Raw genomic sequence first — 13,553 nt, 5'->3', positions numbered from 1 at the left:
AACAGCATAGTTCTAGTGCCTTCACCTTGTAAAATATATGCACCAGTTTTTTCTTTTTACATTCTTAGATTTGAGGAATTCTAGAAAGTATTCTTCGACCTCCAAAGCTTGAAGAAAAAAAAATTACCTGAATTTTAGGTAGGAATAAAAACTAGTTTTGACTTTATTAAACAATTCCTTTTCTATGGGGAATATTGAGTACCCCTTCTGAAAGAGGAATTTAGAGCACCTTACGCCAGCTTCCATTTTATGGGTATTCATAAACATTCTAGTCAAATGGGAACATTAGGCTATGCTTTTACATGTTTTCACACTGAATTCATACTGTTTTTTCCCCTTCTGGGAGCCCCAGTGGATTCATTACTGTATTACAGCAACTTTATCAAAGTGAAGGCTTCTGCATAAACTACTTAGGCAATATTATAATTTGTTAAAATTGAACATGGAAGTAGAATATCTAGAGATAATATGCTAATACTAATTTTATCACCGAAATGTAAACCTGTGTGTTGTGACCTGTATGCAGTTACTTGTATTGATTGCTAGATAAAAGAAGATCTTTGGTGACATTATTTGGGTATTAGTTCCAGAGCACATTTCTTAAAGCTTTTTGGTTTTTTAGACATAGTTTTTTTTAATTTTTCAAAATGAAAAATAATGTTAACTAAATTAAATTGCATATCAGCACACTGTATCATTTTATATCAAGTAATGTTAATTTTTCTACTTGTGATTAAGACCTCTATGTTTTTAAAAATTTATAAATCAAGTTTCATCGATTTTATTTTTGACTCAGTGAAATATAATAAATTAAGTGTTTGGTAAAAGTGTTTAGAACTGTTTTGTTAGGTTTTTGAGTTGATTTATTTAAATTATTTTCTAAAACAATCTAGTCTGAAATTTATTGTATAGCAAAAGTATACTTTGCAGAAAAATTAACATTTTAATATAAAAATCTTATGTATAATAGTTAAAAATTAGGTTTCTGGGAAGATGACTTAGGAAGTTTATTGCATACTTCCTTGACTCATGTAGAAGTGATTTTTTTTTAAGTGACTGCTGATAGCGTGGAATCAAAGTCCTTCAGTGCAGCAGTCTTTTATAATTTATTTTATTTTACTTTTTATTAAAAATTTTTATAGCATTTTTAATACTAATTAATAAATAACTTAGGGTAGCTGCTCAACAAACTATTGAACCATGCCTCTTTAAGAACTTGTGTGAGACAAGGGGTGGGTGAATGGGAAAAATGATTCCAGAAGCTTCTGTTCTAGAAGTAAGTCTGAAGGAATCAGAATAGGTCTGATGGAAAGCCAGCAGACATAAACCTAAGGTGAGTACTGAGATGGGAGCAGCATGGCCAGGAGCAGGACCTGGAGCCAAAGGGCCTGGGCCTGGGTAGATAAGTGAGATGTAGGGATGAACCAGCAGAAAAATTGAATCAGAGTGAGTGACGTGCACAGCATTTGAATACAGATGAAACATTTTTGCCCCTCAGTTATCTTTTGCTTCCATTTACTTTGGTCAGTCTTTTGATACTCAGAGCAATATAGAGGAAGCTTCTGATGTAGCTGGCCCGATCTTTTAGCTAGCAAGCATTCCAGCAGCTTTCAAAGCTGGGAACAAACCAAGCACTGGAAAAAACACTGGGTAGCAGAGGCTGGCTCCAGCCAGGGACTCAAGCACATTATCCCTGCGGTCTGTTGTGTTCAGGTCAGGTGCAGGCCCACACAGACGTGAGAGGTGGGTGGTAGGTATTCACCTGGCTCCAAGGATCTGCCATGAACAGAACTAGACCAGTGTTTCTGAGTGAGGCCCATAGGTTACTGCTGATTTGTCATAATGTGGTGGTTTCTGGAATCAGAAGAAAAAGCAGTGAATATTTCAGAAACACTGTACAGATTTGAACTATGAGATTTGTGATAGTTACAGAAATTCTATAGTCAGTATATTTACAATGTTTCATATTTACTGTGAAAACTATTGCTCATCTTGACTAAAATTCTGTTAAAAAGTGCACTTTCTTTGACATATAGCTTGTACATTGTTTATATTTAAGGTTTTTTTTTCTTCTCTATATTGTGTATCCCTAGTTCCTTACAAGTAGTTGGTTCCCTGAAGCTTAAAAGTAGCAATGGAAATAGTACCACAAAACTCTAAATAACAATGTAAGATTAAATGGCAAACAGTACACAAGTGAGTACCAGATAGGAATCTGTGTGTTTTGAGACAAGTGAAATAGCCAATAAAAGTCAAAAAGGAGAAGTATCATGCTTTATATCTGGAAACTAGATTCAGTTGTACCACATGCCCATTCATTGCTAGTACCCAGTATGTTGTCATTGTGAAATTTTATTAATGTGGCAAGAACCTATTGAAGCTTTCTTACTTTTTAAAAACAAAGCACAATGACATCTGATAAAATGTCCCACATTTTCAGATATAAATTACCTGTTCACCTCTCTTGCTCATTTTTCTACTGGTTTTTAAAAAGTTTACTTACAAGAATCCACTATGTATTGTGTAATGTAAGTCTTTTGCACTTCTGTGGCATTTCAGATTTGTTCTCTAACGTTGTGACTTTCATTTTATGCCTTTTGAGGAACAGAAGTCATCAGTTTTAAAGTAGTCAGATTTATCTGTCTTTGCCCTTACGTTAACTTAACAATAAATCTAGATATCCAGAAGAGTAAGTGCCCCGCCTTGGGCTTCCTCAAAAGGCGCTTGCCTGCTCTTCGTACTTTGCATTTCCATGTACATTTTGGAATCAGCTTGTGAAGCATTGTAAAAATCTGTATGGAATTTTGGTGGGAATTCATTGACTTTATAAGTCAATTTGAAGAGAATTGGTATCATTATAATATTGAGTCTGTAGTACATGAACACGGCATATCTCTATTAAGTTTATCTTAATTTTTCTCAATAATGCGTAGTTTTCTGTGTAAAGGTATTTTATTTTAATTTATTGTAAATGGTGTCTTTTAATACTTTTCATTTTCCACATGAGTATTGATGGAATATACAAATGCAGTTGGCTTTTGTATACTACCTTTTATATAGAGAACTTCTTATATTCATAAATTTTTAGGCTCTGTTGTTGATAGTTGTGAGTTTGTTGTCATTTTAGTGTTTATAGTTTTTGATCATCTTCTTTTCCTTAGATAAGTCCCTTGAACATTTCATATAATAAGGGCTTGGTGATGATGAACTCATTTAACTTGACCTTACCTGGGAGGCACTTTATCTGCCTCTCCATTTTAAATGATAGCTTTGCTGGATAGAGTAATCTTGGATGTAGGTCCTTGCCTTTCATGACTTTGAATACTTCTTGCCAGCCCCTTCTTGCCTATAAGGTCTCTTTGGAGAAATCAGCTGACAGTCTTATGGGCACTCCTTTGTAGGTAACTGTGTCCTTTTCTCTTGCTGCTTCTAAGATCCTCTCCTTCTGTTTCATCTTAGGTAATGTAATGATGATGTGCCTTGGTGTGTTCCTCCTTGGGTCCAGCTTCTTTGGGACTCTCTGAGCTTCCTGGACTTCCTGGAAGTCTATTTCCTTTGCCAGATGAGGGAAGTTCTCCTTTATTATGTTTTCAAATAAATTTTCAATTTCTTGCTCATCCTTTTCTCCTTCTGGCACCCCTGTGATTCAGATGTTGGAATGTTGAAAGTTGTCCTGGAAGTTCCTGAGCCTCTCCTCATATTTCTGAATTCTTGTTTCTTCATTCTGTTCTGGTTGAATGTTTATTTGTTCCTTCTGCTCTAAACCTTTGATTTGAGTCCCAGTTTCCCTCCCATCTCTCTTGGTTCCCTGTACATTTTCCTTTATTTCACTTTTCATAGCCTTCACTCTTTTCTCTATTTTGTGACCACACTCAACCATTTCTGTGACCAGAACTGATTGTTGTTTGTTTTTAAATTTGTTGTCATCATTCTTTTGGTTGTGCAAGGAGGCACAGTGTATCTACCTACACCTTAATCTTGGCCAGAAGTTTCTGGTTTATCATTTTATTATTCTTTTCAGGGAACCAACTTTTGGCTTTTTGAACTTCTCTTTTGTACTTTGTTTTCTGTGTCCTTAATTTCTGCATTTGTCTTTATTCTTCTGTTTTCTTTGGATTTTCTTCTTAATAATTTTCTTTTCCTCACCCAAGGACATGTTTATGGATTTTAGAGAGAGGGGAAGGAAGGGAGAGAAGGGGATGATGAGAGGGATAGAGAGGAAGGGAGGGAGAGTGTGAGAGGGAGAGAAACATGAATCGGTTGTCTTTGGTACATGTTCCGGCCAGGGACCGAATCCAGGTATGTGCATTGACCAGGAAGCAAATTAATGACCTTTCAGTTTATAGAACAGTGCTCCAACCAACTGAGCCAAACCGGCCAAGGCTTAATAACTTCTTAATATGGATGTTTAGCTCATTATTTTTCTATCTTTCACTAAGCATTTATGGCTGTATATTTTCTTTTAGGCCCTCCAATAGCTGCATCCTTCAACTTTTGGTATATTGCATTTCCATCATTATTATTTTAAGTATTTTCTGATTTCCACTAGGATTTTTCTGTTGCCCATAGATTGTGATATTACATTGTTTAATTTTCAAAATTGTGATTACCTTCTTGTCTGTTTCTTCAATCACTTTTTGAGACCAGTATGTGAAAACAAATCCCACTCTAAGTTGTTTATTTTCTATTTTGTCTGGTAATTTTATTCTTTTTTGCTTTCAAATATATGTTTTACATTTGTCTTATCTCTTGGCACATGCATCTCTAAAAGAGCATTACCCAATTCAGAAAATGTATGTGTGGATATAAGTTGAGTGACAAACATTTAAATATGTATACACATATATACATACATATGTATCACTTATTCACGAAAGAATACTGTGGAATAGTTCTAATGATAAAAAGCTATTGTTTATTGAGTAATATGATTAATTATACATTGCAGCTAACATATATCGTCTTAATTTTCAAAGCAGCACTATGAGGTAGTTGTATTACTGCTATTTACTGATGAAAAAACTAAGGCTTAGAGATGTTAAATAATTTGAATTAGTTCACATAGCTAGGAAGCAGTAGAATTGAGTTTTACACAAGTTAACTTGGAAGTCTTTGTTCTTAACCACAATATTATACTAACCTCTGTATATTAATTTTCAGGCACTGTTCTTCAGGAATTATTTATTATAAACCTTTGTAAACTTGCTAGTGCAATGTGAACATTATTTTAAATGGTACCAATGTGAATTTCAGCCCTTTCAGTTTTTTAATTTAAATAAAGAATACTAAATGTAGTTAGAACTAACATATATTCTAGTAAATGTGAATTTTGTTTTTCTGCTTATATAATTAATGTAAGCTTATTATTTAAAAAATCAAATAATACAAAAATATGTAAGGAAGTAAAAATCTTCTAAGATCTTACATTCTAAGATAACTTCCATTGACATTTTGAGAACCATATTTCCATATTTTTCTCCATGTATATTTTCACTTTTGTATATCATATTATGTAAATGGGATCTATCCTAATTGTTTTCAACATGGACTGAACTTCATATTTTTGAATGCTAGAGAGCAGAACACATTGCTTTATGGTGTTAAGGCGTTCCTGTTTATCAAACAACTCTTAGTAATTTCTTACTTTAATCTTATCAGGTCAAGGTAGGCAATGAAGTTGCTACTGGAACAGGACCTAATAAAAAGATAGCTAAAAAAAATGCTGCAGAAGCAATGCTGTTACAGCTTGGTTATAAAGCATCCACTAGTCTTCAAGATCAACTTGAGAAGGTGAGAGTTAAGTTTTGCATGTGCAACTCCTATGCTGTCAGAATATCAAAGTGATAAACAAATTTTGTTCCAGTGTTCCTTGACTCTAAGTAATGTCTTAATTGATGTTAAAGTAAACATCAAATTTTAACTTTTCTAAGGCAGTACTCTGTAACTTGAAAGATAGATTCTCCAGTTACAGAATAACATCTGTTTATGGTGTCAAGATGAAGTATTAATTATAATCTTACAGATGGCAAATACTAAAAATTTGCTGTATGGCTGTGTGTATTTTTTATAATACCAATTTAGTAATTTTTAACTTATTGACTGGTGGGTTTGGCCATGTAGACAGTTTTAATTTGTGCTAAATTTTTAAGAACAGAGGTTAGGTTTTATTTCTGAACTACACCTGAACACATTGGAAATAAAGATCCTGAGTTATCCCTTTAGGGCAGGAACTATATTGGACAGACACTCTATAAACTAATTTTTCTATTTACTTTCAATTTAAAGGTAAACTCAGAGGGTGTTTATTTTCTGCCACGACCTGTGCTCATGGTTCCCTGTTTCTTCTGCACAGTTAATGACGTCATTAACACCTGCCTCTGTTGCAAGAGAGGCAGGGAGCCCTGAATTCAGGGCTTGGCAGATAACTTGCCAAGAACTGGTTTAATTTCTTTTGGTATTAAATTATCATTTTACCTATGTACATATAGAAATTATTATTAACATTTTCTTTGTATGAAAATTCACAAAACAGGCGGAATAATTATTTCTATCAAAAACAATCTGCTTTCCACCCCATTTTCTCACCTAAGGATTCTATTTCAGAGACATTTTCAGTTTCTGAAGGAACACATTTCTGAGAAACAAAACCATCTATTAAAAAACATTTAAATATACTTTTCTTTTTAAGGAAACTAGGAATATGTAGGCAATTATTTTGAGTGATTAAAAAATTATTTGTCTGTGTGGTATCACTAGAGATTTCAGTTCTGTTTTTATAACCTGGGTAGTTAATGCATTTTCTTCTTGAAAATATTTGTAACATGAAACCTAACATGTGTCCAAGTTTCTATAGTTCTTATATTGTATATATGTTGTTTTAACTTCACACATTTATATTGACTTAAACCTGATGAGTGATTTATACAAATATGTCAAAATAAATCTCAGACATTAATTTGTAAGTTAAGTGAAAATAAAACAGAACAAAAAACAGCATTAATTTCATGAATTAAAAAAACATTTTATCATACTCACTGTATTATTAGTCAGCATTCTCCAGAGAAACAGAGCCAACAGGATATGTGCTTGTACATACATGTGCACACACATCTATGTACACACATTTATATGTATGTGTGCTTATATATAGATAAGCATCACACAGAGACCCATTTTAAGGGATTAGCCCATGCAGTGGTGGAGGCCTGGCTAGTACAAGGTCTGATGGTGAGGCATTTAGGCTGGAGACTCGGGAAGGTGTTGCAGTTTGGGTGCAGTTCTACTGGAGAGCTCTCTCTTGCTCCTGGGAGGTCAGCCTTTCATCTAGTTGGCCTTCAACTCATTGGGCCCTCCCACATGATGGAGAGCAATCTGCTTTACTCAAAGTTCAACTATTTAAATGTATGTCTCTCTCAAAACACCCTCACAGAAACACAGAATAACGGTGGATCAAATATCTGGGCATGGTAGCCCAGACAAGTTGACACATACAATTAACCACAGCACCCACTAACTGCCAAATACTTATAGCTGAAGACAAGATGATTGAAACTTGGTCCCTGCACTCAAGGAACTGAGCAGTAAGTGTTGGGGTGAGGAGCTTTAATCATATAACAAAAATTACAGTATCCTGGAACCTAAAGAACATGAAGAGGAATCTGAAAAGTCAGGAATAGCAAAGTAAAGAATTCAGAGAATTATTAATTTAAGATTTGAACATGAAAGAGATATGATCTGGTTTGTATTCTTCAATGGACAGCCCTAAATGTAATGGAGTAAATAGATGTGAGCAGGATGAGTAGCTGAATTGTTCAGGTAAGACATACTGAGGGTCTTGACTAAGGCAGTGGTGGGGAGAGTGGGGGAAAGACACCAGAGATATTTCTCAAGTAACTGTGTTTAGACTTCAGTAGCAGGCGATGTGCCTGGGGACACAGGAAGAGGGAGAAATAGAGAATGACGAGGAAAGAGGTGGCAGCCAGACAAGGCAGAGCTCAAACAGGACTGAGTACATTGTCTTGTCAGTAAGATCTTTAGGGAATTTTAAAAACCTTCAAAAGCACTATTTATTTTTTTCCTTTCCTCAAGGGTATCTTTTATTTTTCCTTTTTAATTGTATTTTTCCCATTACCTATAGTCCCCTTATGCCCCCTCTCCCCAGCAATCACCACACTGTTGTCCATGTCCATGAGTCCTTATTCCTTTTTGCTCAACCACTCTACCCTCTAACTTGCCCCACACCTTAGCTGTCATCCTGCTCTCTACCAATGAGTTTGTTTCTATTTTGCTTGTTAATTCAGTTTGTTCATTAGATTCCACATGTGAGTGAAATCATATGGTATTTCTCTTTCTCTGACTGGCTTCTTTCATTAGCATAATGTTCTCCAGGTCCATCCATACTGTCACAGATGGTAATATTTTCCTCTTTTTTACAGCTGAGTAGTATTCTGTTGTGTAAAAAAAAAAAAAAAAAAAGGATCTGCCTTTTGACCCAGTGATCCCACTTCTGGGAATATATCTGAAGGAACCAAAACTACTTTGAAAGAACATAAGCACCTCTACGTTCATTGCAGCATTATTTACAATTGCCAAGATATGGAAGCAGCCCAAGTGTCCATCATGAGTGGATAAAAATACTGCTTTGGGACAAAATATTTTGTCCCAACTATGGGACATTTATACAAAAGCAGTATTTTAAAAGTTTTTTCTTTTTTTAAATAAGCAAGATATGTACACGGTTGAAAGAATTAAAATATCACAAAAGAGTAAACAGTGAAAAAAAAGTTAGTCTCACATGTTAAAAAATGTTAGTCTGAGACACTTAGATTCTAAGTCTCTCTTCCTAAAGGCATCTCCAACAGTGCATTAATATTTGTATAGCATTTAGAATAGTGTCTGAAATATAGTGACTACTATATGAGGATTTGATAAATAAGAATAAAATAAATATACTCACAGAGAAATTCTGCATGTGTGCACTAAAATACCCCTACTTTTAAAAAAATTCAGATTTATTGAGGTGCAGTTCAATGATTTTGGCAAATATGTTTGTGCATGTGTGTGTTACACTTATTAACCATCACCACAATTAAGATTTATAACATTTCTGTTATCCCAAAAAGTTCCTTAATGCCCATTTGTAGTTAATCTCTTCCCCTGTCTTTATCCCCAGGCAAGCACTGATCTGATTTCTGTCTCTATAATGTTGCCTTTTCCAGAATGTCATATAAAACAGATCATACAGTATGTAGTCTTTTGTGTCTGGCTTCTCGTTGCTGAGATTTATCTATGAAGTTGCATTTATTATTATTTTTAGGAAAATTTGGGTTGTTTATGGTTTGAGGCTATTATAAAGTATTTATAAAGATTTATGTATAAGTATTTATATATACATATTCTTATAGTATATTCTATATGTACATATTTGTATAGTAAGTCCATTTGTAACTTTAGAAGAACCTGTAAGGATGTTATCCAGAGAGGCTGTACCATTTTGCATTCCCACCAGCAACATTGGAGAGCTCCCATTCATTACCCCACATCTTAGTATTACTGGTTTTGATCATATTAGTAGATGTATAATGTTATCTCATTGGATTTTTTTTTTTTTGCTGGGTACCAAATTACTTTATTTGAAGAAATGGTAGAAATGAAGGACATAAGTGGATGATTGGTACAGGTTATAGAAAATGTAAAGGTAACTCCAACATAGACACACTGCTTTGGTGACCAGGGAGGGCACTCCCTTGGCGGTGGGAAGGCAGCCTAAGGCCTACCCCTCTGTACTGTCTCCCAGAGTGTGCTTGTCAAAGAGATACTCTGCCCTGCCAGATCCAGGGGCCCCCAACCTGGGCAAGTTGGTTATGTGGTCACCCAGTTCTTTGATGGATTTCACCAGCTCATCCAGGTGGTGAGTCTCAATGAAGTCACACAGATGAGGATCATTTTTTTTAGTGGCCAGTTTGTACAAGTCCAGTAGTGACTGATTCACACTTTTTTCCAAGTGTAATGCACACTCCATTGCATTCAGCCCATTCTCCCAGTCATCACATTCTGGTTTCTTGATATGGTGGAGGAAGATCCGGCCACCTCGTTGGTTCTGCAGCTTCATCAGTTTCTCAGCATGTTCCCTCTCCTCATGAGATTGGTGAAGAAAATACTTGGCAGAGTTCTTCAAAGCCACATCATTGCAATCAGCAGTAAGACATGGACAGGTAGACGGAGGAAGTGTAGAGCCCCAGGTTGATCTGGCGGTTGTTGGCAGCCTCCGAGTCCTGGTGGTAGTTCTAGCGCACCTGCGAGATGGATGTGGTCATGATGGGGGCTGAGGACAGGCGGCTTTGCAGCGCTGGAGCGATGGCTGGGACCATGGGGCGGTGCGAGGGCACTGTGAGCAGGTGGCAGATGGGTGGATCTGGGCAGCTGGCTGGGATGGGGGTGTGGAGCGCTGGTTCTTCCAAGCACTGTTGAAGCAGGGAACCACAGCGACTCTGCGAACGCTCTCATTCATTGGATTTTAATTTGCATTTCATTATAATGTTGAGATTGTTATGTGTTTATTTCCCATTCATATCTCTTCTTCGAGGTGTCTGTTCAAAACTTTCTTCACCATTATCCTGAAATTTCCTTTTGCTTCTCTCCCTTCTTGAGTTGCTTGTTTTCTGGACAGTTTCCATTGTTTCTCTCCCTTCTTGAGTTGCTTGTTTTCTGGACAGTTTCCATTGTTCTCGATTTACTTGTTTTGATGGAGCACATACTTTTAGTAGCTTTCTGATTGTATGTCTGAAATACCTTTACATTTCCTACATACTTGCTTGATTTATAGTTTTCTGAGATATAATTCTAAAATGGAAATAATTTTTTTCACAGGGTTTTGAAGGCATTGCCCCAAATTTTCTACCTCCTAGCATTACTTTGGAAATTCCAGTGCCCTTTGATTCTGTAGCTTATAAATGAAACTTTTACGTTTCTTCTCCCTTTTCACTCTTTCCCAGTTTTTCTTTTCTCAGGGGTTCGGAAGTGTCATGGATAATTGACTTCATGTGTGTATTGTTGGGTAAAGTGTTTTGGGTGTTTGGGTTTCAATCTAGAAATTTACATACTTTTAAACTGGGAAATTTCTTATATTATTTCTTTGATAATTTTTTTCATATCATTTTTGCTGCTGTTTCCTTCGGTGGTATCTGTCAGTCTTATGGATGAGCTCCTGATTTTGTTTCCTTCCTACCTCTCTCCCTTCCTTCCTTCCTGTCTTTCTTTTTCTTTTCTATTTGTATATCTTTTTTCTTTTGTTCTATTTTCTAGGAGATTTCATCAGTTCTGCATTCTGCCCTCCCTTGAAATTTTTTACCTTGGCTCTTTATATTTTTTACATCCCAGAACTCTTCCTTATTTCCAGAATATTCCTTTTTATAGCCTCCCATTCTTGTTTAATGGGTATAATAATTTTTTATGTATCTGAGGATTCTTTAAACCTGTTTTTGAAGGGTTTTTTTTTTGTTCCCTATATTGTGTTTGCCATTGCTTTTGGGTTAGAAGCCTGAGTGCTATCTTCTGAGGCCCAAATGAGGAAGGTAGCTGGGGACCTTACCTTCCAGGATGTAACCTTAGACTCCATTTCCTATTTGTCGTGTTGTGGTGGTGATCTCACCCTCAGCTGTGCATGGTGTCCAGACTCTGTTTTAGCCTAAGAGGAACATTGTAGGAAATCTGTCTGCTTGCGGTCAACCTGGCAACCTGGAGATTTCATAGCCTCTTGAAAGACTTCCAAACAATTGTCCTGTTTCAGGCCCTTCCAGGGTTCATCTTCAGAAGTAGCAGGTGTACCTCTAATTCCGGAGGCTGTCTGAGGTCCTGGGACTCACATCAGATTACTATCTGTGAGCTCTTTGTTGGATTCAGGCTGCTGACATCTACAAAGTCAGGTGCAGCCTGTTCACTGCTGTCCAGGTTCCAGACTTGACTTAGCTCTTCTGCTGTTGACTCCTTTCATATTCTTGGGGTGGGGAGAAGGGAGGGAGGGAGAATTTTGGGGTTATTGGATTATCAATTTAGAGATGTTTTGGGAGAGAGAAGATGTTTTACCTTGTGTTCACTCTGCTGCATTTAAGCCTAAACCTTAGAAAAGCAGTCTCCTTAGAGCATTAGGGTAGAAATGAGAGAACACTAGACTTGGGATTCAGTTGAAGGTGAAAAATTAGATATAGGGAATATAATCTAATAATCTTGGTTGTTAGTAGAAGAAGAAATAAGAAAGGTTGCATGAAATGCTAAATTTATTAATGTTGACTTTGCCTGAGAATCTGCATTCTTCTCATCAGTCTGTTCTTTCCCTCGTGAAAGTGACTTATTCCGTACTTTGTACACTTTCCTACAGCGTACTACTCCCCTTGTTCAGCAACCCTCTCATTCTGTGATCTCATCTTGTACTTCACAGAGAACATAGAAGTGGGAGTCTCCCGGGCTCCCCACCAGTATAGATATGCATTTTTATAAACATTTACATCCCCTCCATCCTTTTTTTATTTTATTTTATTTAAAAAATTTTTTTTATTATTCAATTAGTTGTCTGCATTTTTCCCCATCCCTCCACTGCACCCCAGCCAACCCCACCTCCCTCCCCCGCCTCCACCCCCCCCCTTGATTTTGTCCATGTGTCCTTTATAGTAGCTCCTGTAAACCCCTCTCCCCACCATCCCCTCCCCACTCCCCTCTGGCTATTGTTAGATTGTTCTTAACTTCAATGTCTCTGGTTATATTTTCTTTGCTTTTTTCTTTTGTTGATTATGTTCCAGTTAAAGGTGAGATCATATGGTATTTTTCCCTCACTGCCTGGCTTATTTCATTTAGCATAATGCTCTCCAGTTCCATCCATGCTGTTGCAAAGGGTATAAGCTCCTTCTTTCTCTCTGCTGCGTAGAATTCCATCGTATAAATGTACCATAGTTTTTGGATCCACTCATTTGCTGATGGGCCCTTAGGTTGCTTCCAGTACTTGGCTATTGTAAATTTGCTGCTATGAACATTGGGGTGCACAGGTTCTTTTGGATTGGTGTTTCAGGGTTCTTAGGGTATAATCCCAGCAGCGGAATTGCTGGGTCAAAGGGCAGTTCCGTTTTTAGTTTTCTGAGGAAATTCCATATTGTTTTCCACAGTGGCCGCACCAGTCTGCATTCTCACCAACAGTGCACTAGGGTTCCCTTTTCTCCGCATCCTCTCCAACATTTGTTTGTGGATTTGTTTATGTTGGCCACTCTGACTGGTGTGAGATGGTACCTCATTGTGGTTTTAATTTGCATCTCTCTGATGGCTAGTGATGCTGAGCATCTTTTCATATGTCTCTGGGCCCTCTGTATGTCTTCCTTGGAGAAGTGTCTGTTCAAGTCCTTTGCCCATTTTTTAATTGGGTTGTTTGTCTTCCTGGAGTGGAGTTGTGTTCGATGACCAACTTACACCATACACAAAAATAAATTCAAGGTGGACAGAAGACTTAAATATAAGTCATAACACCATAAAAGGCCTAGAGGAAAACATTGGCAGGAAAATCTCAGACA

The 13,553-nt window shown here is 36.7% G+C and overlaps 1 protein-coding gene and 1 pseudogene across 7 annotated transcripts in view; one reads left to right on the top strand and one right to left on the bottom strand.

Moving 5' to 3' along the window:
- Nucleotides 1-13,553, top strand: part of STAU2 (staufen double-stranded RNA binding protein 2) — a 356,018-nt gene that overhangs the window by 141,945 nt on the left and 200,520 nt on the right. For 6 of the 7 annotated variants that reach the window (XM_024578270.3, XM_045186116.2, XM_045186118.2 and 3 more), the window contains one exon: nucleotides 5,659-5,790. The exons of the other annotated variant lie outside the window; for it this stretch is intronic. In XM_024578270.3, coding sequence (XP_024434038.1) covers nucleotides 5,659-5,790 — 132 coding nt within the window. The remainder of the gene's footprint in view (nucleotides 1-5,658; nucleotides 5,791-13,553) is intronic. 7 annotated transcript variants of the gene reach the window in all.
- On the bottom strand, nucleotides 7,461-10,995 carry LOC128781491 (ferritin heavy chain pseudogene; annotated as a pseudogene).

Source organism: Desmodus rotundus, chromosome 8 (assembly GCF_022682495.2).
Source record: "Desmodus rotundus isolate HL8 chromosome 8, HLdesRot8A.1, whole genome shotgun sequence".
Classification (NCBI taxonomy): Eukaryota; Metazoa; Chordata; class Mammalia; order Chiroptera; family Phyllostomidae; genus Desmodus; species Desmodus rotundus.
The sequence above is the reverse complement of the archived record's forward strand: the minus strand, read 5'-3'. Positions and strand labels throughout refer to the sequence as shown.